The 24,958-nt window shown below is 45.1% G+C and overlaps 2 protein-coding genes across 6 annotated transcripts in view; both read right to left on the reverse strand.

The window, feature by feature from the left end:
- The window catches only part of stxbp5a (syntaxin binding protein 5a (tomosyn)), a 52,074-nt gene extending 51,355 nt beyond the window's left edge, over positions 1–719 (reverse strand). For 4 of the 5 annotated variants that reach the window (XM_019890236.1, XM_019890228.1, XM_019890221.1 and 1 more), the window contains exon 1: positions 83–714. The gene's annotated coding sequence lies outside the window, so the exon portion shown is untranslated. Of the gene's footprint in view, positions 1–82 lie in introns of all 5 variants that reach the window. The other variant, XR_002170617.1, reaches the window with a different exon arrangement.
- A 9,472-nt stretch (positions 720–10,191) lies between these two features.
- Positions 10,192–24,958, reverse strand: part of adgb (androglobin) — a 30,846-nt gene continuing 16,079 nt past the window's right edge. The window contains exons 17-33 of the mRNA XM_019889575.1: positions 24,082–24,196; positions 23,096–23,260; positions 22,872–23,010; positions 22,409–22,543; positions 20,979–21,072; positions 19,587–19,718; positions 19,328–19,481; positions 18,981–19,168; positions 18,635–18,840; positions 17,804–17,961; positions 16,910–17,012; positions 15,443–15,585; positions 14,346–14,501; positions 13,825–13,915; positions 13,644–13,743; positions 11,060–11,243; positions 10,192–10,938 (exon numbers count right to left, since the gene is read on the reverse strand). Coding sequence (XP_019745134.1) covers positions 10,804–10,938; positions 11,060–11,243; positions 13,644–13,743; positions 13,825–13,915; positions 14,346–14,501; positions 15,443–15,585; positions 16,910–17,012; positions 17,804–17,961; positions 18,635–18,840; positions 18,981–19,168; positions 19,328–19,481; positions 19,587–19,718; positions 20,979–21,072; positions 22,409–22,543; positions 22,872–23,010; positions 23,096–23,260; positions 24,082–24,196 — 2,398 coding nt within the window. The 3' untranslated portion in view covers positions 10,192–10,803. The remainder of the gene's footprint in view (positions 10,939–11,059; positions 11,244–13,643; positions 13,744–13,824; positions 13,916–14,345; positions 14,502–15,442; positions 15,586–16,909; positions 17,013–17,803; positions 17,962–18,634; positions 18,841–18,980; positions 19,169–19,327; positions 19,482–19,586; positions 19,719–20,978; positions 21,073–22,408; positions 22,544–22,871; positions 23,011–23,095; positions 23,261–24,081; positions 24,197–24,958) is intronic.

The following is a 24,958-nucleotide window of genomic DNA, read 5'->3' on the forward strand; positions in this document are numbered from 1 at the left end:
TGCAGAAGGGAAGAGAGCACACGTTGGGTATAGTGGAAGTAGAAGGAGGTGAGGAGAGATTGGGTGGGGGGGGGGCACTTACATGCACACGTAGTCTCTCGCTCTCTCTTCCTCTCTCTCCACCCGGTAAATCTCACGTTTTAGTGCGTGTTTTTCTGCAAGCTCTCCATACTGCAAGGCTCGAGCCACACAGTCTTCTACTCGATCGGCGATTCAGTCAGGAAAAAAAAAAAAAAAGAGCAATGAAACAGGAAAAAGGAGGAGGAGGAGGGAAAAGGGACGAAGCTGCAGAGATGCTGATGGTTTGGTCGGTGCGGCGATGTGCTCGGACCGTGGCCCCACTGCGTCTCTCCGTGGCTCGGCTCGTCCTCCTCCGCTTGCCCCCTCCCCTTCTCTCTCTCTCCTGCTCTCCCTCCCGTGCGCATGCGCGTCACTTGGACGCAGAATCCCGCCACCTTGCCTCTGCCCCCATCCCCGGACCGCCCACTCTCACTCACTCTCCTTTTCTTCCAACGACCCTAACCTCTATCAATCCATCCTCATCCGTTCTCACGCGCGCTCCGCACCCGGGGTTGCGCTCTGCTGCGCCTGCTGATTCTTGCTATGTTGCGGGGAAGTGGACCAGGACCGCACGCCGCAACCCCCACCACACCACCACACCACCACACGCGTGGGTCAGTAAGAACGGACAAAAACTTCATTACTGTACTTAACCCTTTCGCGCACCCTGTAACCTGATAACATGAGCTGTCCACTGGAGTAACCGCTGTTACAGACCCTGAAGTGAAGTCGGAGATTTGTTTCTAAATATGTACACGTTTGAAGATAATTGCTGAAAAAATCTTAATTTAAAAAAAAAAAAAAACTGAATATAAACAAGTGATTCTAAAGACCCTGGGCAGATTAAATTGCCCTGGCATAATATCAACTGCCAGTCAGTCATCTTCAATGTGGTTGCTAATTTCCAGCGTAGACTTGCTACAGGCAGTCGAGAGCCGCTTGTTGAGAGTGAGTCCAGACTAAGATTGAGGCAGGCTGAAGCTTTGATCGGATGAGACCAAGCCAAGACCAAAGCAGACACTTGCAGAGGTTTGAGACCCGTTCAAGATGAAGTTGATTGCAGGTTGAAACAATGTCAACACAGAGAATTTTCCCGCGGGACGCACAGTTCCAAATAATGTGCGTTTTTGGGACGCAAGGAAATTTCTCATGCAAAAAAAAAAAAAAACCTACGGTAAATATTTTTTACAGCAACGATCACAGTTTGATAATCACCGCCATTGTTGTTTTGATCTCGTATTAAGTAATCTCGCGTGATGAGATTTCTGTTCTCACGAGATGAGATTCGGCCTTCACGTCGCGGGAATCAGACGATTGCCAAGTTGTGTAACGTTAAAACAAGTGTTGCGAAAGTTTTTTGCGGAGATATCACAGAGGAAGCAGCTAAAGTTGGATAGTTTTTTTGCGATAATAATCTTATATGCCTGAATTATTTACCGTAAATTTTTGCAGCATTTTTTTAATAAGAAATAAACCTATTATCAATGTATATTGTTGTTGTTTGTGTTACTACCATATGCGATTGAATAAGTAGATAATTTTAGAAATTTGGGACTCTCTAAATGCATAATGGGACTCATACTTTTCTGATCAGCGAGTCCCTGGGACTTGCAGGGCTCAAACTGTAAAATTATCACTGACTAGGTGAGGTAAAAATGTCTCTAAAAAGTCACGGTTGAGCTGAAAACTTTGGTACAGCTGTTTACAGTTTGTTTATGGGGTCAGAGATTACGCGCCCCCGGGGCGTCTCACACTAGAGTGGTACCGACACCTGTCAGGTCACCCGCGATGGGCAGGTGTCTCCCTTGCACCCGGGACGTGGGAATGCAACATGGAGGGGGTGGGAGTGCACCCTGGTGGAAGTAATAGAATTGTGCGACAACACCTGTTCTCATGCACCCATGCCACATATGGCGATGCCGCATTTTCCGTCGTGTTTACACGCACGCCCGTCACATGCAGGTGAAGGAGGGCTTTGAGGCGACGTGAACATGAAAAGAAAAAAAAAAAAATCATTCTTTATTCACTTGGGTCATTTGCATAATGAAGTGAAATTGACGTCGATTCCGAGGCGATATTGAGAATATATTAGGCGGCAGAACAAAGAGGTCCTAGCGTGTGCGCGAGGACGATGTGAGAAAGGGGAGGACCATTGGCGGGGTGCGTGTTACATCAGTGATTTAATTTAGCGCCATTGTGTTGCGGCTGGGGCCATTCATCTTGCCGCATTATGTGTACAGCTCCCGACTGCCGTGTTTGGACGCTTTGATAAGGCTTCCCGCGGTGGAGGCTCTTCGTTGCGGCGTCTTGGGGAAAGAGCCAAAGTGGTTTAGAAAAAAAAAAAAAAATCTCGCGGTTTCGAGTTATCGTGCGTGTTTGATTTATGACTGATCCTAATTGGTTGATCGCCAGCCAAATTACGGAGACACTGGCCCGTCGCCTTGAATCAATGGCTTACAGTCAGGTGCGCCTCGCAAAAATCCTTCACATGACCTTGAATCACCGAACGATCTTGATCAAACTCTACCCTCTAAATCTCGACAATCGCGCTGAATCTGACCACTCTCTCACCCCTCTCGATTGAAGTCAACAGAAGACACGATCATCAGATGGCCCTGAAAGACAATCCTGAGCGATTTATCAAGCCATTATGACACTTTCAAAGTGTCCACTTTTCACATGTTTCATGTTCAAACAGCTGCATGAGCAGAGGACTAAAATGATGTCTTTTGCTGGTGAACGAATGACCAAAATGACAACGTGTGAGCCCATTTCAAGGTGTCATACGAACGGCTCTTCATTTATGACTGCAAAATCCCCTGAATCTGGTCGTTTATTTCACCTAATTCCAGCTGCCTCTTCCTCCTCACGGAACTCACTCCCACTTCACACCTTCAGAACGCGGGATTGATATGCCGCAAATTTCACTGTCCATTCGCTGTCAGTATACTCAATGTCACCGCCGGACTGAACGTCACCATGTTTTCCAGGCGCACATTTCTGCATGTGATGCCGATCAACATTCCATCTGGCAGGTTGAATTTGATCTTACAGTAGAAATTTTTGGGTGGCATCTGCATGTGTTATCAGCGCAGAACATCCTTTCCCTCGGTGGATTACAACTCCACACAATAACTCGGGGAAAATATGCAAATAAGGAACATTCCGTTCCATGATGCACATGAGCGGCGGCTAATCCAGTGCTAATTCCGGGGGCAGAGGTTAGGCAGGATGAGCACGGACATGACAACGGTCGGCGTTCGGCGATGGCTGCATTAGCGTGGCGCCCGCTCACTTTGCTAAAAATTCAATGCGTGCGGTGACAAAAGCCGGCCGGGCTTAGGTGGCCACAAGCTAGCCAATTAACACGGAACGTTGAAAATCTGCACATATAGCCTCGAGTGTTGCCTGTGAAATTGAACTCAGCTTTCCAAAAATTGTCACTACTCACAGTTACTTTGTGATTTAACAAGGAGGGGGAATACTTTTGACTTGCGGACAGGTAGTTTTGCATTTTTTTTGTTGTGCCTTAATAAATTAAATTGGCATTTAGAAACAGCATTTTGTATTTCTTTGGGGAGTCTCTATGTGATCTTAGAATTGTTTTGATGAACTGAAACCTTTGCGTGTGATAAATATGCAATGAACACATAAATCGGGAAGGGGCGAATACTTTTTACACGGCACTGTAGGAAAGGATGCAAGTCAGTGGCAAGTCGCTTGCCAAAAGTTTGGCGTTTGGTGCGTCGGTGTCAAACTCAAGATCCGACTCGCCACATCATTTTATGGAGCCTGTCAAAGCAAACTGTGTGTCCACCTCATGCTACATCCTAAAACCTGTAGCAAAATTGAGCCACTGAGAACTAGAGTGGGCGAACTCCATTTTTGTAAAGGATGGTGAATAAATTCTCGGTTTGGAATAAAATGTGTGTGTTTGGGGGGGGGGGGGATTATTTACTTGCCAATGATGACTTCCTCTGGATGGATGTCTCGCCTCTAATCCGAGAAGGCGCCGTCAGTTCATGCAACAAGGCGCGGTTCCAGAACAGTGCGGTCGCGATCAATTCAATGCCCTGAAAATGAAACGAGCTGGCCAAATGAGAAAATCCACAAGCAACAATAAGGCGGTTTCTACTTCAGACCGCAACGACTCCCGTTTGCCGCACCACCGTGTCCTTATTCAGCCACTGAAAACTATCATCAAATGAGGCTGAGCACTCCTGACTGACGCATCCCCAGCGCCACCGTGTTGGAGTCCTCGGAGCTCGACATCGTCGTCGCAGGCATGTTTGACCCCCTTAGCGACACAGTGCTGTCTGGAGAAAGTGGGGAAGAAACACCAGGAGGTCACAGCGGGTGAGGGTTACGCAGAGTTGAGGCGTGGTGTGCAGGGAACAGAAGGCCCGGGGTTTTCTAGCGTCACTGACAGCTGTAGTTAAATCAAGCGAATTGCAACGCACCTGAGAGCGCCACCTACTGTATATGCCCGCGAGGCCGTGGCAAACGACCAAGTGGTTGATTTGAAGCACTAACAAGCGAGAGAGGACCGGCTGCGTTGCCACGCGCAGACCATAAACAAGACGCTTGCGGACAAGACGGGGGCGGGGGGGGAGATGACGGTCGTGCGCGATCCATAGTGACAAGAGCGCACTGCGATAACGCGAGCGCTAAAAAACATAAAAGGCAGACACAAAACTCACAATGGTCCCTGAGGGATTTGAAGTTAATGAGCCGTTGCCGAGGAGCCAGCGCTCGACACGCGATAGACGCGGCGTCAAACATGCAGGCAAATGAGTCGGATAAAGAATCTCTGTGACATAGCTGGTTCACATCCCTCGAAATAGGAAACCTCCTCCTGCCAATAAGCTTTCATGAATCGTGATGGCAGGGATAAAATGGATGACGACTTGTTCAAGATATTAAAAAAAAAAAAAAAAAAATACAGTTAAACAGCTTAGCCACAGGACATTTAGAGGATATTAAAAGTCTACACACCCCTATTGTAATGCTTCTTTATTGTGATATTTAAAAAATTAGACGGTTAGGTCATTTCAAACGTTTGGTCACCATTAATAAAGTGTGGGGGAATTAGGAATAGTTGAAAATCACAAATTCTTCAGGCTTCTTAAAGAAAGCAAAAAATGTATTTATCAGGGGGAAAAAAACCCACAAGAACAGCTGAACTTTATTTGGGGTTAACCACGACCTCAATCTTTCTTTAACTTTCCATTTGAAATGTTTCATTTTAAAAGGTGGAACCTTTTTTGAAATGGTGTATCTCGGTCAAAAACATTGCATTAGAACAGGTCTGTGTCAACCACTTTTATTTCCTGCAGCCTGGCAGGACCACGAAAGAGGGACATATGGTCATGACATCTGGGGTGCAGATCACATAAATTGATGAACTGATGGATGGTGCAGCTATCATGGCGCCATTCATCCATCCATTTTGTGCTACTGCTTTTTTTAAACTGTCCTGTTGAGTTGCTTGGTTGCGCAATAATGGGGAAGGGACACTCAAGACAGAAAATAAGTTTTATCTACTGAGTATGAGGGAACTGGGAAGGTGGTGCCACACCCTGTGAGGAAGGGACAAACAGAACAGAAGCAGGCAGCGATGCCGGTGTCTGGTAGGAGCAGCTAAGCAATGCCTGTCGCCCCTGTAAAGAATTTCAGCACAAATGAGGACAGTCCAGGAAGATTAAGTCATCTCAAAGGCTGTGGATAACAATTGGAGATCGAGATGCCCTGCACCAAGCAACGACACCCCTCAAGGGAGCCGTGCGAGTGAAACGACATTGCCGCCGATGCATGTGAGAGTTGTCTGGAATTGCTGTGCAGGTAGAATAAGGACGGAGGGACGGTCCCAAAACAGATATGCAGGCCCACAGAGATGAGCACTTTGCAGAAGACGTAAAAAGAGGATCCCAAATGTCAAACATACACTTGGAAATGTAGCACAAATTGAATACTGTACTTGACTGCACGGGAGCTGAAGAATAGTACACGAAATGCAGGAAGCAAGACAAGCATGCAATGAGTTCTTTCAAAGTAAAACAGGAAATAACTGCACCAAGTCCGGGAGGAGTATGTGGTGGTGCAAGGTAGAAGAGAAAAGTAAGGACAAGAAAGAGACTATAATCACAAACGAAGCACCAAAGACCAAAAATCGAGATGGGTAGAAATGACCGAAACTGCAGTGTGCGTTTGTGCAGTTTGTGTTTGTGTGGATTTATTTGCAGCAAATAGCTCAGGGCAAGGCTGCGACGTGTCTGCTCGACTGCATTCGGGAACACATTCGGGTTTGCCACAGCTGGTGCCCGCTCCGATAAGGCGCTAATCTGACCCACTCGTGTCGTGGAGCAGATGGACACCACTGTTGAAGGAAAGGGCAGTGCCAGTGATGTCATGCTTATGACACAGAAGCTGTGGAAGGACTGAGTCATGGTTCTGTGAGGATTGTTTTTTTTCTGTAGCCTGTAGGATTTAATACGAAAGGTGACCGTGCTCTTTTGCGGAGATACATTGAAGCGCCTCGTTGACGAGAGCCAAGGCCACTTTTGTAGGAAATACACGGGACTCAAATGTGATGCCCTGAAATCCAGTACACCCATCCAAAAGTCATGAAGGAAGCGGAAATTCCTCTTTCTCCACCTCCACAAAAGACGTAATGAAAAAGCACAATGAACAACTATTGCAACCCGCAGGCCTCAGATGGTAAATTAAGCGGTGCAATAATCCTCTCGGAGTTGCTACTGCGCAAACCAATCCAGCGGGAGGAACCGGCGAGCTGACATTCCCTGGGCTCTGGTGTGTAAACGGCAATCGCGGAATTAATTTAGTCGTCTGCAACACAAAAGCAATCAAGCCGTGATTTGAGCAAATGCAATGTAGGAACTTGAGCGTATGCTTCATCACATTCCCCACGCCCCACCCCTTTATCTCTGTATGACCACATCTGAAGAAACTGAAATTGCCAAGCAAAAGCGGGAACGTAGATCAGCTGCAGCAAAGTCACTTCTCTATTATTACCACAGACAATTTGTGGCCGCTGTGACATCATGCACTGGGCTGTTGCTTTGGATCGCTGCCATCTCGGGTTGATTTAAATGAGACAGACAGGTCTCCGTGCACAGAGGACATTTGTCATTTAAGACCAAATCACATAAGCCTCCCCTCTTACATCTTTCAAGCACGTGAAGGACAGCTGTCAACATTTGACACTGTCAAATGCTGAGTGCGCACACAGCCAGATTACACTTGGTCCACATCCCCACAGATGTAGAAATACGCTGCGCAAAAATTGATGCCATTCAACCCTTCAAATAGGAGTCGGTTTATCTTCACAACTAATAGGGAGACAAGGGAGGATCTTGGGAGACATTGATAAGTGGGAACCCCGGGGAAATAAGCAAGATTTCATCGCAAAGCTAATCTGTGAGTGACACAAAAACAAAACAAAAAAAAAAAAAAAACAGGAATTGGGAAGTTATACTTAATGACAGCTACAAATGGCAGCCGTGTCCTTTGTGGTCAACTCCCAAGCTGAAGTCATCTCGATTGTCTTACAAACTGAAACACTCCCCCACCCTCCCCAAATAACATAAACTCTGTGTCTACAGGACTTGAGTTATGCGGTCTGACGATGGCGCGGCTGGAGGTCGGCCAACGAACAGCGCAGAGACAGTGAAGTCAATGAGAGGCGATTAAAGGGAGAGGAATTGCCCGGTTTACAAGAATGAGGTCGCAATTACGTTAGGACGTCTGCCATTGTGTCCAGCCTCCAGTGCTGTCTGCAGCTTGTGAAGTGTGCGCCGCAGAGGGTGTTACACAGGGTAATGTGAGGTTGGGATTACAAGAAGGAAAAAAAGCTTGCCTTTTGCTACCTATTGCAGTCTTAAGCACAGATCGCATGGAGTTTTTTTCTCTTTGAAAGGTCTTGCTCCTCAGTCTTCTATCAGCAGAGCCGGCCTCTGAGACCTGACCTCTCGGTATATTCACTCGCAGCAGGGTGGCATGTCCAAAAAAGGGTCAACACTGCGGCATATTGAGCCGGGGGGGAGTAAAAGCACCTTGTATCCACACCCCATTTCATCCCCAAGTATGCCTGGGTGCCAGATTATTGATCTGCAAAGAGATTTTGCAGAGTCGAAGGCCACTGCTTGCTCCTTTACAGCAAACGGGAGTCACTGCTGAGCATTTAAAGCTAGGAAATATGATATCACAGCACAGGTGACCAGGAGGCATCCTAAACAGATGCCCGAACCACTTCACCTAGCTCCCCTTGATGCAGAGGAGCAGTGGAACAACTGTGAACACCTCCCGAATGACCGAGGTTCTCACCCTGAAGCTAGGTGAGTTCGGGATAAATCAAAGAAGTCTGGAAAAGCATAACATATCCATATAAAACTGAATACCTCCCGAATGACTGAGGTTCTCACCCTGAAGCTAGGTGAGTTCGAGATATATCAAAGAAGTCTGGAAAAGCATAACATATCCATATAAAACTGAACCATTGCGGACATTAAGGCATGATTTCAGACTGTCTGAAGGCAATGGAAGCCCCCGTGGCAAGCCAGCAAATTCCTGAGAGGTAGACCGCCCTTCGCCGTGCGTGTGGAAATAAATCGATTAAGCCGGTCTTGAATTATTATCTCTTAAATGAAAAGTGAATTAAAGACTCACCACCGTCCCCGCACGATTCAGGGAATGTGTATCCAGTTCCTCTTAATTGCATCATCCTAATATGTGGCTCCATTGAAGAATCCAATATTTTCTTATTACTTGCGGGAAGTCAACTTACATGCTTTCCTTTCAAGGTTGCACGATCCTTTTGTCCGCCATCTTTGCGTCGAGCCAACAGCCGCCAATTGTCAAACAGCCTCTCCATTAATTCAGCCAATTACAATGCAAGGGTAATATCTCAGGCAAAAACACAAGATGCACGACAGGATGGGGAAGAAACGAAATGGCGGCGGAATCAATGAGGCCTGACAGAGTGGAGTGAAATACACATCAAGCAGGAATGGGGCAGAAAAAGGCCCCGTGAACACACTTTGCCATTTTGGGACATAACGGCAGCAGAATCACATCGTTGTACTTGAATGTGAACGTCACTCAGATCGACATTTTTTTTTTTTCTTGGGACGAGTGCAATTCCTAATGGTGACTGCATTGCGCATTTCACACATTTCGCATCAACAATTACATTCCCGCTTCCTTCCATTGAACAGATGTTTCCATTGTGAGCATCTGTTCTATGGAAGGGGAGCACAGTGCAGGCGTCACAGTGACGAGGTGATAATATCCACAACCACTAGATGGCACCATGATCTCACTCATTCCCAACCAGCATTTTTGCTCATCAAGAATAATAGTAACCAACTCCAAATTAAATCAACCAATCAACACTTCATATAAATATTAAAACCCCAAACAGCCTTGCAACTATTAGTCTTCATAAGATTTACTTACTTGGAGTCTTGCGCGGGGGAGGCAGGGCGCCCACTTATATATGAACCGACCAATCAATCAATCAATCAATCGGCAGCTGGCAGGAGGTTGTGTGAACACAGGCATGCCTTTGGGCCATCAAGTCAATACAGTGACCTTCGAGAAAGCAAACGGTTTGCAGAGTATTACCACGTGTGTCGGGGCGGTGGATGCAAGGCTGACTATGTCCCTGCAGCGTCGATACAATGGATACTTGACATGTAATCTGTTTGAAGTTTGGTTGCACACAAACGATATGTCAATACAAGAGGGAATTATTGGAACAGGCAGATATTGACAAAAACAACCCAATGACCTCCTGGAATCGTTCGTAGTGCTCTCCTGCTCCGATGTAGCCTATGCATCGGAGACTGTCTGAAAATTGACTGCGTCATTTCTTGACCACCTGTGGACGGATTACAATTTGTTTTATTTGTTCTAATTGTTGCGTGAAAGATTTATAAAAAAAAAAATTAAAAAGTCACAAAGTATTGTGTAATGGGGTAAACTTAATTGTCAAACAATTGGTTGACCTTTCTTCTTTTGTATGAACATAAACAAATTTGTATCAACATAAACACATTTAAAATACATCGCCTTAGTTGTATAAACATGAGATATAGTTACAGAAGCATTTTTGTTTTTATTTCGTAAACAAAAATATTGTTTTCTTTTTTTTTCGTTACCTAACTGCAGATGTGTAGTTGTGTACACAGTGATGTGACACATACTTTTTTTTGGGGGGGGGGGGGATCACTATAAAAAAGAAATAATTCAAAAAAAAACTATTTTTAAAATCTGGAATACAGTGAGAGCCCAAATAGTTGAGCCGTGATATGGTGATGAACAACTGTACAGTAAGTTGATTTTTGTTCAGTTTGTTTTGTATTTGTGCAAGAGACTGACAGATTTGCACATTGCTTAGAACTGTCACTTCACAGCCAGAAGGTCCAAAACTCATTCATTCCACGCCTTCACTCATTTCCCCCTGTCAGCTTTTTCTCAAAGACTCAATTTTTAGTGGTCATGCTGAGGTCCATAAGTTGTAATACTTTGGCACACTGTGGCTGCCTATCTTGACTTCTTTGCTCCAGTCACTTGACAATCGATAAGATACTGTCAATAGTGATGGATTCGCATCTTAGCGAGTGAACGCAGCCAATGTAAAACCCTGAGATGTGTTGTCTTGGCTTCAAACAGACTCGCGTGAGGCCAAGTGGGAATTTTGTTTCGCATCCATGGAGCGGCCGGTTAGGTTTCATCCACTGCGAGTTTATCCTCCCTCCTTTTTATGCGGTTATTAAGCCATTTGCGGGTGTCGTTGGATTTTTGATTCTGCTGCGTGCGCATGTCGTGGAATTTCTGTTGCTCCTGTACCATCGCCGTCTGGAAAAGGATGGAGACAGACAGCAGAGAGAAGCGTTTTGAAACAAGCCGAAATGATGGCTATTTTCACCGGGACTCAAAACGACTGCTGCTAATGTTCATCCGACGACGGTGAGGTCACCTGCTGGTCCTCGTACTGCGTCAGAATCCCTTGCATCCGTTCCCTCCTGGTGGTGGCTTTGCGTTCGCGCTCCTCCACCAGTAGGTCGCGCTCCATCTGGTAAGCCTGGATCTTTTCTAAGCGCTTCTTCCGCTGGCTCTCCTCCATCTCGGCGTTCAACAGGACTGGGGTGTCATTTTTCGTTCTGTATGAATTACGCACGGACCTTGTTAATATATCAGCTGGTTCGTAGAGCCATTATCAAAAGTTTTTAAGAGGGCGTAAACCAGGGTTATAAGAGTTTGGGATTTTCATGTAGTTCGTTTTGAATTTGTTTGACTTTTATATTCAGTCCTGATTTCTTTTTTTAGAGCAGTTTTGGAAGTTTTGAATAATTTTCATTTCATTCATTTTTAGTTTTTATTTGTTTTAGTATTAGTTTTTTTTTTAAACTACACAACATTTATCAAGTACAAACGATTGTTTGACTTTCCTTCTCCTGTACAGATGTCCAGCAATAGTGTAATAAATGCATTAGAAACGAACAGAGCTAAGCGATTTTATGGTTTCAATTTTATTTTTTTTTTTTTTTTGGTTCTTTTCAAATCATTTTAAGTTATTCACGTTCGAGCTTGCGTTTGCATGCAATGTACTTCTTGTTTTCCACACAGGGTGGTGCTGCTCTTCATAAAAGAAAATGGAGGGATTCTACAATGTAACCTCAGAGCAGATGAAATGGGCGCAGCACTGCTTTGATGAAACGTAATGCGTGTCATCAAATTTGGCATCGTTTGTCACTTTTTATGACAACCCTCAGCGACACTAAAGTCATGAAATATTACATTTGTTTCTAAATATTTGCATCCTTATTTTACAATGACGGTCCACAGTAACTATTGAATTCTGAAAATCAGGCTGTTGTGACTTGGCATCATGCAAGCTACCGTTGTTTTCATAGCACAGTCGTGGCATTTGATTGACAGTTGAGCCAGGTGCGCGAATTCCGAAATTTTCAAGAAATTCAAACAGTGCGACTTGTGCTCATTTGCTCAGCTTTTTTTGATTTATAAAAACATCCATTCATTTGTTTTTGTTTTTTAGAGAGGTTGCCTTCTTTCAAACCAGCGCAAGCACCAGCAGAAAAGGCAAATTTCACACAGGAAGGCCAGAGTCATGATTCAAACGCTTTGCCTAGCTTAGCGTGATTCACAGAAATAGTGCAGTGGCTGCTGCATCCTTTCATTGCCCTCATCTTCAATGACAACATTTTGGACTGTGTGGTCCTATCACAAAGTGCGACAGATAGTTTGGCGTTTACCACTCCGACACTAAACCTTACAATGTTGGACACTCGCCGGATCGTACGGGCAGCCATGTGTATGCTGTGTGAATGCAAATGTGGCAGGCAGATGGGAGAAATGTGCAGCGGAAATTGTGGCTTCACAATCCAGGCTTTATCTGACACGCCTGGCCGTAAATCCCGAATGACATCGGTGCGAGCGTTCCTGCTTTAAGGCTTCATTGTAATGCCACTGAACGATGGCACAAGAGTGTGTTTTCGGTGTCTGTCTGTGTGTGATAAGAGGAGGAGGACAAGAGGGAGGCAGTGCCAAAAAAAAAAAAAAAAATGGAGGCAGTTCGCTAAAGTTTTTAGTTGGAGGAAGAGAAAAGTACAAGTGGCCATCTGAGGTGCAAACATAAATGGGGGGGAGAAAAAAAAAGTGTTGCCTTTTTCTGGAGTTAATGATGAGGGGAAGCCTGTAGCCGTGCTACTGAAGTAAGAGTTAATGAGCATTGGCCAGTGTGAACTATTTCAGCTGAGTGTGTGTGTGTGTGTGTGTGTGTGTGTGTGTGTGTGTGTGTGTGTGTCATTTCGCCTTTGGACCACTTTGCAGGCCACATTGTCGGCAGCCATTAACAGCTGCACACACACACACACAGTCACGGAGGGGGCGGGTCACAGGAGAGGGCACATCTCACTGACGCGATGAGCTCAACGGGGGTCCTGAAATAGCTTTTTGATTAAGAGACCCAAATACCGGCTCATTTGTCACGGCCGGGGGATGGCCTGCGTGAGGGGAAGGCGAGGTGGTGGAAGGCTGAGCTGATGACATGAGAGACAAAAGCGCAAGCCCTCTGGGATGGAGACGCTTCCTTTGTACTGTCGCTGACTTGACACTTTGGATACTGACAAGCACAAAGCGCGGCGAGATCTGTCAGCATAGTAAAGGCGCACAACTTTAGTCAAGCTCACTTATGAAATACATATATTGGGAAAATGTTTAATGGCTTGGAAACAAATAGTTGTCCACTCTCCTCAGCATTCCGCCTTTCTCTGCATGACATGCGCACCTCCACGGCTGACAACCAGGCACTCTAAAGTGGCTACTCCAGGACATATTTCTCAGTCTTTGTACATTTTTTTCCAGTAATTATCTTCAAATGCGTCATATTAATTTGAACAAATCGCTGACTTCACTTTGTGGAGTTTTTAAGTTGAAATCTTTTTCAGGGAAATTAAGCAGCACTCATTTTTCATCAGGTCTTACAGCTAAAGCAAATGTCCCGGTAGCAAGAAGACACACGTTTTAGCAGACAGACCCACCTGATGAACGGTGTGTAGTCCAAGGGAGGAACGACGATGCTTAACAGCTGTTCAATTGGAATACTGGGAGCGTCAGGAGGAATCGGGCTGCAGCCGTCATCTTGTGGAGAACAACCATCAGATTGAAGGCAAGATGAAGTAGTTAGAGTACGCGGAAGCCATTTTGTTTTGTTGAACCTACCCGATTCGGTGGAGGACACCTCTGGAACTGGAATGTCACCATCTTTGGGGGGATAAAATTGACTGATCCAGTTGAGACGTAACTGCCATGCCTGCAACAACACGAAAATCAAATCATGACAAAAACAGCAGAGTAACACAAGCTACGGACAAAAATATTGGGACAGAGCTACAGCATATCCGGTATATTTCCGACGTCCTTCCTCTTAAAATCTAAATTTACCGCAAACATTCCAGATATCTGTATTCGGCCAATACCAGCTTATTTCAAGGCACCAGTTACTCATGAAGTCTGCCGATACCGGCCACCGATACTTAAGGGAGAAAAAAAAATGACATTGTGTAAGCCTTCATAATGGTATCGAACATCCAAATTTCTAGATATTTGACACCTCGAACCACTGACACAAATGTCCAAAATGCCTGCAAAAACAAAAACGGAGTTGCACTCCAGGGGTGAACTAAGGTAGAGTGTCCCAATACTTTTGCCTACCTTCCCAACACAGGCAGCCACTCGGTTACCTTGGCAGCGCGGCCCGGCTCAGCCGCCTCCCAGGCTCTTTTAATAGCCTTGATTTGCTCTATTCGCTCAACATCCTTCTTCACCACAATGTTCTCAGCTTGGCTCTTGTCGACAGCCACACGCAGCGTGTAGTTGGCCTTGGTCAGGTCAAGGCCCTGCACATGCACGCACGCACACACACACACACACACACACACACACGCAGAAAAAAAACAAAACACACACCGGCACAAATGCATCTGAAGGTCATTGCACTGCAAACGCATGAGTCTGTCTCCTTCGATGAGCAACTTTGGCTGGATTGAGATTTTTCTTTTCTTGATGCAGCGCTCGCTGAATATGTCATTGTTCAGTTAATTTATTCGCAGATCATGACATCGGCAGCTTCCAACAACGCAGTGCCGCTAATGAAAGAAAACATATTCAAATGGAAATGCGCTGCAGAGAGCGGGCGCACTGGGGGGGAAAAAAGAGAGAAAAAAAAAATCAGCCTTTCAAATTTGATTGCATTTAGGATTAGATGTTTGGCAAACAAGAAGCACGTCTTAACATTCTGTGTCATCGAAAGGGATGTTCGAGTCCACAATTTTGACAGACCAGATAAAACAATTTTTGTTCATATAGTTGCAATCCTTCCACAATCTTTCAACTCTATTTACTATTTGAGCACACACACACACAATAAAACAAAATTCATCGAAAATACTGTATGCAGTGTCGTGTCTGTGTCTTGAAGAGGCGGAGCCTGTTTGACAATGGCGACTCTGCAGGTGGGTGTGTGGCTGTGGTCTCCACTTTTTGAGAGTACCTCAAAAGGTCAGTTAACATTTTATTTCTCTCTCTTTGGCGGCACGCAGTTGGAGGCATCAAAGTCAAACACAGAAAAATACGCCCACATTCTCTGTGTGACATTCACACACTCAGGGCTGACAACCAGGCACTCTTAAGCTACCGCACCAGCGAACTATCTGAGGGGAGATGAGGGGAGCCGAGGCAAAGCTGGGTTGTTAACTGCATGTCGGAATTGCCAAAGATTTAAGCTTTTCAAAAAGAAGCGATTCCTGCTGTGATTTCAAAAAAAAATTTTTTTAATTACCGTTTCTTCTCTGGAGACAGATGAGGAGCTCCCATTCCCCTTGTCATCTTCGCCTTTTCGGTTGCCTTTGGCTGTGTCCGTACTCGGTTCATCACTGCCCGACGTGGCAGAAACTGATTCCATCAATTCCTCCGGAAAGAACACTGCATTTTGCAGCGACAGATGTTCAGGGTGCCATTCTATTTTCTTTGCTTTATTTTAAATTACAAACCATGGAACCTGATATTCAAGTGTATTTATGTGGAACCAATTCACAACAAAAGGGTAGGCTAGAATACAGGACTTTCCACAAGGTGACAGTATTGTCCTGTAACAGCATTGCATGTCTATCAGGTGTTTTCAAAAAGCAAGGACTTTTGCTTGTTTTTAAATTGGCACCGCTCAAGACATGTTCAAGTGTTCAACTTTGAACCGACTGTCAAATTGCTGTACATTCTTTTCCCGAAAGAAAAAAAAAAGTCTTACTCAGGTGTGTTCACGATGGTGCCTTGACAAGTACCGTTTACCTGCCCATTTGTGTAACCTTTCAATATGAGCAGCAGCATGTGTTGTGTACGCATTTGTGTGCTAGGTGGCACTGTTGCACTTCACAGCTAAAACGAAACAGTGGCAAAAAAAAAAAAAAAAAAGGCTCTCTGCCTACAACAATCCATCATTTAGCCAGGACTCCAACTTACTCTCATTGAAGTCATTTGGAAATTCAGCACAATGCCATTTTGTGATAATAAAAGCCACATACGATAAAGGCTGATATACTGTACAGGTGCACACACCCGTTAAATGAAAACAAAACAATGTTTATGTGCTAAGCACCGAGGGCTAAAGCAATATATCCTGGGGATTGCAGGCAGCTGCGCATTAAACATGCACGCGCTACTATTTGGCTTGTTAAAAGCGGGGTTTCAAAGCGCGGCGTGGCGTGAGCGAGCCATGTAGCATATAGGGAGCACGATCAAGGGCACAGCCTCGCCGTTGAGACGCGGCTTAACTGGGCGAAATTAATTCACTTTCCTGCTGAGATATTTCCCAGGGCACCGGGAAAGGGGGGGGTGGGGGCACGAAGAGCAAACTTCATTTGACTTCCCATTGACCCACTTCCTCAAGCCTAGCGGAGAACCGTAGGATGCTTGTGTGGTCGCTGGTCGACAAGATTCATGTATCCACATATGAAGTAACTACAAAGACAAGGGAATGAGCAGAGAAAAAAAAAGAGCAGCAAAGCAGCTGTGAAGGGTGCGAACATCTCTGGTGCATCGACGTTGATCTGGCCTGTTGGTTAATTCAGAGGAAGCGGCCAGGCTGAGCTGAAGTCGACGTGATTTTGATTTGAGCTACAAGTCTTGAGGAGCCGCTATAACTTTTATTTCTATGATGCGGGTGAGTCAAATACCCACACATGCGAGAGCACAGCGCTTTTCACGTGCGACGTGGGATTTGGAATGGGCTTACTGTATTGTAGTCCTTTACCTTGGGTTTCTTTGAAACTGAGCAGATGGGCGAAAGCCAATTGGGACTCATCCAAATCCCAGCTGTGGTGCAGTACCTCTGCCCTCAGCAAATACCTGTGATCCTGTCATACATACAAAAAAAAAAGTCAATGTGAAATACCGGGGGAGGGGGATGCAAGGCAGACAAAAATATCACGCAGAGAATATTTAATGTTAAAATTGCTGAAAATCACAGTAAGGACATGGCATTCGAATGAGCAATACCTGTACTTTTTTTTTTTTTTTTTTTTTTAAACAGCTCGTGCTCAAACTGCCGAAAGCAAGCATCAAACTGTCTCCCGTGGCTCTCTGCAGCGTGTACCATCGCCTTAATCACAGACGCCCGTTCTAATTGATCAGTGGTCTTAAGGACTAATCAATACTGTATGCGAATGACTGCCGCCTGCAGATGCTTTACTGGATTCGTCATGATCCGTCTCATTACCGTCCACGCTGCTGCTCATTCTTCATTAGTGGCTCTGCATGTGGTGTTTCATCAAAAAAAAAAAAAAAAAATCATCTCCTGCGTGTGATTGTTAATCGACGAGTGAAGCGATTACTGCTCCCTGGCAAGTGCTGCAAAGTCAGACAGGAGCAACTAAAGTATCCTTCTACTTTCTGCTGCTCTCCTCTTGTGTGTGAATGTGAATTGAGTGAGTGGGTGGGTGGGTGGTGAAGTTCATGTATGTGTGTGTGTGTGTGTGTGTGTGTGTGTGTGTGTGTGTGTGTGTGTGTGTGTGTGTGTGTGTGTGTGTGTGTGTGTGTGTGTGTCTGCAAGTAAGGTGCTATGAGTATCTGGCAGTGAAAACTGGATATGAAGACAAGCAGAAAGGAGGAGGATGAGGAGGAGGAACGTCCACGCAGTCAGTGTTACCGGCGCCTTGGTGGGCGGCGGCAAGTGGTCATCTTCGCTGTCTGATTTCCCCGACGTGCTGCTCTCCTCGTCTTCGTCCGTGCTGTCATCTAACACCTTGATCTCGTCCTCCTGGACCGGGGGCGTGTGCTGGTTCTCTTCTACCGCGCCACTGGGAGCTGTAACGAGGAGAGCAAAGGCCTGAGTCGGAGGAAAATAAAAAGACAAACGTCGCGCCCTGTTATCGCAGCAGGAAGTGCAAAAAAGAAATTAAGAGTTGCAAAAGTTTCTCTCTGATGGGTGGTGGGGGGGTGCTATCTGAGTTTAGTTCATTCTAAGGACAATACAGTGGAAGCCCCAATGCAGAACTAAATCTTCCATGGCACCGGATGACTTGCAAGTCATTGCATCAAACTTGTTTTCAATAACATTTTAACATTCTTAACTGTCACACAAGTAGAGGTGCAACAGTTAATCAACAGCTATGGTTAAACGATTATCAAATGAATTGATTTTCTTTTGTGTTGAATCAAAATGAAAACTGTTCGTTTGCAAAACAATAAACATGTTTCTGTATTGTTGTGTATATGACGGACCAAACCAGCACAAAATCAAAGTTTATGTTTGTGCATTTTCTGGAGTGTCATTTGGAAATAATGTTGTGTTTTTTAACAAAGAGGTGGAATATCTTTTTATCTGATTAATTGAAAATTGGCGGATTAATGGATGATTCAAATAATCGTTAGCGGCAGCCGTATAAACAAGTATAAATAAGAACCACCGTAAAACCCATCCCTTGTAACCCCGCCCTTCAAGGAAAAAAAACGAAAACACTCTCTAACAGTCCCAAACCTATTAGCTCCTCCTCTTCTTCCTCCTCCTCCTCCTTCTCTTCGTTGGGCAGAAAGCTGGCGACGGGAATGACAACGTGGCCTTGGCCAATGGCGCTGGCAACTACCGTCTCTTGCTCCAAGATTGACAGACGTATCTTGACATAACGGCTGGATGTCTGAAAGTGAACAGTGCCGACGAGAGGCACGGTCACCTTCAAAGTATAACTGCAGGGAGAGAAAAAAAAAATTAATTACAATCACAACTGCCATTCAGGTATCATGAGCAACACATTGGTTACATTTACAGGTCGGCTAATCATGTTAAGAGTTGCAGGAGGACTACTGTCGGTGTTTCTTGGTCTTACCCACATATAATATTGTTATTGTTGGGAATGTAATAATCCTGGAATTCCTGCACGGCAAACGTGTTGAGCGGAGGCACGTGGGACAATTTCGGGAGAGGTTCTCGGGTGGCAGTCAAGCGCAAGGTCCACTTGGCGTTAGCGGGTGGCGATTCAGGTGTGACGACCTCGGCGACAAACGTGTAACCCAGCTGCAGTGGGAGGTGCAAAAAAAAAGATTTGTCAATTGTTTTTGTCGTGCAAGAGCAAGGTCTTATCACTGCGACATTTATCACAGTTGTAAAAGTAAAAAGTACTGCACTTGAAAATTTGGTCTCTGGAGAACACAACTCGTGAAGTAATAATCAAACCTCATTGGGTTGATAAAGAAGGGGCGGGACTCTTGTGATGAGCTTGCTCAGCTCTTCTCCGGTGTCGTTATTAATGACGTGCAGGCGAGAATACGAGACCGGACTGTAGACCTTTGGCAACAGTAACGTCTCCTTCGTAAAAAAGAACACCTCTCTTCACACGCATACAACATGGAGAAAATGAGCAATTCAATTCAGAAGCAATCATGGAGACTCAGAGATGGGAAAAAGAGCGGTCGCATTGACAAATTTGTCCAACCTGAAGACCAAGATCCAGGAGTTGGCTTTGTCCGGGAGATTGACGGAGTAGTCGGTGAAGACGACTTTGGTCCATTCATCCATCTGACACGGGTAGATTATGGTTTCCCTGTCGGAGAGCTCAAACATGTACCTGTGCAGAAGGGAAACGATATTTTAGGACACATCAAAAGTCAACCGTTTTCTGCAGCGCTTGTCCTCATTTTGGCCGCAGAGCGGAGCTGGAGCCGATCCCAGTTGACTTTGGGCAAAAGGCGTGTGACACCATGGACCGAAATAGAGTAAGAAGCTCTGGCCTGGCAACACAGTACAAACAGCAGCAAGAAAGCGAAAACAATAAGAAGAAAAAAATGAAGGACTATGCATCACAAAGGGACCCTCAACTATGCACTGTGTTCTCTCTTTCTCCACTGCGGGGTTATTTTCATAAATTATTGACCAACTTTAAAGTGATGACACTTTGCTGAAAAGTGAAGGTTTTGTGAATGCGACGATTCCACCTGCCTCGAGCAACGTGATTCGTGTTAAAATATGATTCGGTGTTCCCTCGCTACTTTGTGGTTCGGATATCACGGATTCACCCTATCGCTGATTTTCGTTTGTGACCATAACTTCATGTATTCCAATTTTTGCCATGTTTTCTTCCTATTTTTCTTCCTTGTAAGTCGGACCAGTCTAAAATTTTTTTAAGGGAAATTTCAGCCATAAAAATTGAGAGAACACGATATTATTAAGAGAGTCTTCATTGGCAAAGTGTGAAAGTGAATGGAAATGCTCATTTAGGTCATGGCGCCTCTCGCCCAAAGTAAGGTAGGCTCCAGCTAATGACAAAAAAGCACCACTGAAAATGAACGAGCCTGTTTAGTTGACGGGAGACAGCTTGAGTCAGAAAAGCATTAATACTATCTCGAGTCCCTCTGGAGGAAATAAAACGTCCTGCATTATGAAACAAATCAAAAGAACGGGATTACGTCTCTGCTTGGAGATTCCACTCTAATCATAAAAGTTGAACCACGCAATGTCCACAACCACCGTGCGCGGATGAAGCGGGGCCCTTAGCGCTCACGCACAAACACACTTCCCCAGGCGGTGGGTCATACGGCAGACGCTGCGAGCGCGTTGGAACGACGTAAGGATAAACAGCAGATGGTACCGCTGGGAAAAAAGATGGAACACAATGTGGAAAATGCTCCCCGCCTGGCAGCCGCAACCAGAAGAGGGAGCCAATTCCGGGCATGTGGCAGAGCAGAGGAGCTCCAAAGGATGAAAGGATATCAAATAGGGCTGCGATGTTTTAATAGGCTCGCTGCTGGTTTGAAGGCATAACGTCTGTGACTAAGATGTGAAAGCTTGAGAGACGAAAAAAAAAAAAAAAAGTGTAACCTTCATTTACCCGAGCAGGGAGGCAGCGTGTTTGTCAAAGTCACATTCCACCTTTGACCACATGTCTGAAAGCACTGCGGACGCACGGATGCTCTCCTTGGTGCCTGCACGACATGGGTAGCGCATCAACACAGGCAAAGTAGCATTAAAGATGAAAGACAATGCACATTGCCAATACATGAAACATTTATTGGGGTTGACCTACTTTTGAGTGGAAAGCCTGTTTTGCCTCGCCGGGTGAGGGGAAATCGCAGCCTATTCCTACTGTACCTCCATGGAGCGAGCACAACTGTGTCGACATTGTGTTGCACTTGCACAGGTGTCACATTGCTAACAAGCGGGCGGTCTGCTTCTTTCAAATGGCCGCCTCTCTGAAAGTGATACATCGGGGCCAAGGCAGGCCACTGAGAGATGAAGACCTACTATATTTATCACCAAGGGGAGGCTAGAGACAGACGGGAAGAGCGAATGCGGAGGAAAAAAAAAAAACATGGGGCAGGGGGAAAAAAAAAAGAAGCCTGCATGTCAACCAAAAGAGTTGTTGCCGCAGCAGAAAAGCCTGATTGCTTCTCCTAATTAAGACATTATCAATTTAAGTGGCAGCCTTACAGCGGCATGCTTGACCAATGAATATGCTGTACAACAATTTGGAGAGAAGTACAGCAATGTCGCCTCCCCCCCTCAAAAAAAAAAAAAATTGCCCAAGTGAGCATCATAAGCAGGGGTGGGCAAAAATATGGCCTGTGGGCCAAATATGGCCTGCTCTGTTCCTTAACCTGGCCCACCGAACATGTAAAACTTCAAATTTATGAATTCAAATGATTAATTTTTCAACTCGGCGTTCTCAATAAATAAGTACAACATGAAAAAAAAAAAAACTTAGCTCTCCAAGTACTTACCACCACCATGACTCATCAAAAATCAATAAATCATATTTTCCATTTTTTATGTGTACTGCACATAGAAGTTGACACATAGAAGTTGACAAATGTTCTCAGACAAACATCTAAAAGATGAAAAGCACATCTATAAAAATCGTAAAGAAAACTAGAACCTAGCCTCCAGCCCACCGTGAACCACTGCAGGGATGCGTGGCGTGCATGTGTTTGTCTTTGAGCGTGTTGATGTCTATGTATCAGCACAGTGGCGACCCGTGGCATGTCAGAAAGTATTAGAAAGAATGGCAGTCTCATCCTCTGCTCAGAGGCTCAATACATGCCACCGGGCTCAATCTAACTGTGACCAGAGGAAGCAGACGGTGCCTAGCGCATGCTTTTATGTGTTTGGACAGCGCGACGGACTCTCCTCATGAAGACAGATGTGTTGCTGCGCTGCTGCTTGCTCAGCATTTCCAAGGAGAAACTCGCCAGACTGTAACTGCCCCAAGAATAGTACTTGGGAAAAAAGGACCTTGATATTGAAATTGAAATGTGAATTTACCTGCTTTGGAGGAATTGCAGACCATTCGCACCAAGAATCCCTTGAAGGCAGCCTGCAGGACAGTCGCTGCCTTGACCTCCTCCTCTGTCGGCTGCCTGTCAATCCACGTTTCCGGAGGCTTTAACTCCTGACGCGCTTTTAGGGAATAGCGATGCAAGAACAACAAGGGGAAAATGAATGCTTTGACTCCAACGAAACGGTTAATACAGTATTTTCAGGACCACGTTCAACAATATATGCCAGTCAAGGCCTCCCCCTCGAATAAATGCATAATGTACTTGAATAAACAAATGCCTATCACCATTAAATGAGAAAGTGCTGCTTTGTAGCATCAGCTGTCTGTTCTCACAGTGAATAGTCACCATATAGCAACACAATCCAATATTATACAACGCTAATGCCTTGTGCCGAGTGCGCATTATCGTCAAATGAACACACAAGCATACAGAAAATGACATGTTACATGCAGGGGAGTGCGGTCTGCGTGCCCTAGCCAGCAGTGAAGGGTCAGCAGTCAGGGCCAGTACGGCAAAGCGCTCCTGAGGGGTCATTTCCCTGCCAAGGGCATCACACAGCATATGATAGACAGCCAAGCTGAACACCTGAGGAGGGCCCCAGCATACATACGTTCACATCAGAGGAGAGATGATTTCTATGAACGGGAAGAAAAAGTCGACACATCCAAACCTTTTGGACCTGCCAGTTTTCCAGCTGGGTTTGTTTGGGACTGTAAGCTTCTTCCAGGCTGTGTCTTATGTGAGGCTTTTGGCCATGCCGGTCGTGGAAGGAAGCAACCACTTTGGACAGGGCACGCATGATAACCTTTGCTTTCTCACTGAAACGAAGACTTTCCTAGGAAAAAAATAATAAAACATTACGGAGAGTTAATATTCACTGCCATTGATGGGTTGAGAAGTTCAAAGCTACATTGCTTGACCATGGGCTGGCACTGTATGGGTTTTAACGAGCACTTATTTTGGAAATGTTGCTTGAATAGAAATTGTTGTCGGGTCTACGGAATGCCTGCTGACCCACAAGTGTGAATTAAATTGAACCACAAGTTAAAAGTTTGATCATCCGTCTTTGTCCGATGATGAGTTTCTGAGCTGTTGTGCAACAGTGGGGCAAGTTTCACTCCCCAAGCGATGATCATCTAGGCTGGGTGAAGATCCCGAGCCCGAACACTGCAACGCAATTTTTGATTCTTGGCCTATTCTGACGAAAGCATGTCACTTTCTCCCTGATAACATTAGCTGTTATTTTCCTCACATTAAAAGAGTGAACCGGTTGAAGTTACAGACCCGATATCTTTTCAAATGCTGCCGGCAAAGGGATTCGTAGTCTGAGCGTATTTCATTGAACTATGGGTTCTTTTTATTGTGTACTTTTGTGATAGATTCAAGGGCAAATCGGTGAGTGTGAAGAGGTAAAGGCAAGACAGTACATAAATACATAACCTTCGCATTATAAATGGATCTATCCTGACATTCATTACTTGTGTGAAAACTCTCCATCTTCACGCATTACAATCACTGAATAAGCAGTCTTGTAATGTCATGGAATAAAAATAATTAGTTACTTTAGTAGATTTTCATACATCTTCGCCATTTATTTTCCTGGCAACTTTTATTTTTTTCCGGGGGAGGTAATGAGAACAAGCTTGCGTGATTCACCTTGGTACAGAGCGACATGATGGCATCCTCCTCCCCAAAGGAGAAAGGTGTTTTGCTGCACAGGTGCACATGGTAGCCCAGCTCGGCGTACGTGTGGAAGGACAAAACATGACGCCTGAAGGTGGGAGAGGAAGCATGCAATCGTGATTCGTTGTAAAACTTTTTTTTTTAGCATGAACCCCCCTCGGCAGATTTCACGGTTCTTCCTCTGGTCTTTCCGAACTCTGACACAAACAAATGAACCAGAACATTCTGTCGCATGTGAAAGGCTGCTCAGTGCAACACTAAAAACGCTGAATGGCGTAACAGTTAATGGCTAACATGGAAATTCCCAGGGAAGCTTACCAACAAGCTTGTTCCTAATTGCCGCAGAGCAAATTGGTTTTATGGGTTGTAACAGTTTGAATGATGTCTTTTTGCCTAGGGAAAATTGTGGGAAAAAAAGAGATTGCCAGAATGAACCGTGTTCCAATTTGGAGGTTTCACAGTGATTTGAAACATGTCATGATAGGGACCGCGTCCCAGTCGAAGAAGCAGCAGCCTGATGTGCTCTCCGAAGCACCGAGCTGAGTTCATCGTCTGGTCAGACCTAAGGAAAAGTAGAACTCCCATTTCCACGGCTCCATTAGCGTTACATAATTCAGCAATCGCAGACTAACTCGACGGATGAGCACCAGCAGGCGCTCGGTGGAATAAACACCATCTAAAAGTGAAATGATCCCAGATGAAGGGAAAGACTTTGGTTGAGGGAATAAAACAGAAAAAAAAATTCTAAGAGACAGGTGGAGGTAAGCCTTGATTTTTTTTTTTTTTTTTTTTCCCTGAACGATCAAGGCAGGACAGCATGTCTGAATGACAAATAAACTAATTGGAACAT

Source organism: Hippocampus comes, unplaced genomic scaffold, assembly GCF_001891065.2.
Source record: "Hippocampus comes isolate QL1 unplaced genomic scaffold, H_comes_QL1_v1.1 scaffold397, whole genome shotgun sequence".
In the NCBI taxonomy this organism is placed as follows: Eukaryota; Metazoa; Chordata; class Actinopteri; order Syngnathiformes; family Syngnathidae; genus Hippocampus; species Hippocampus comes.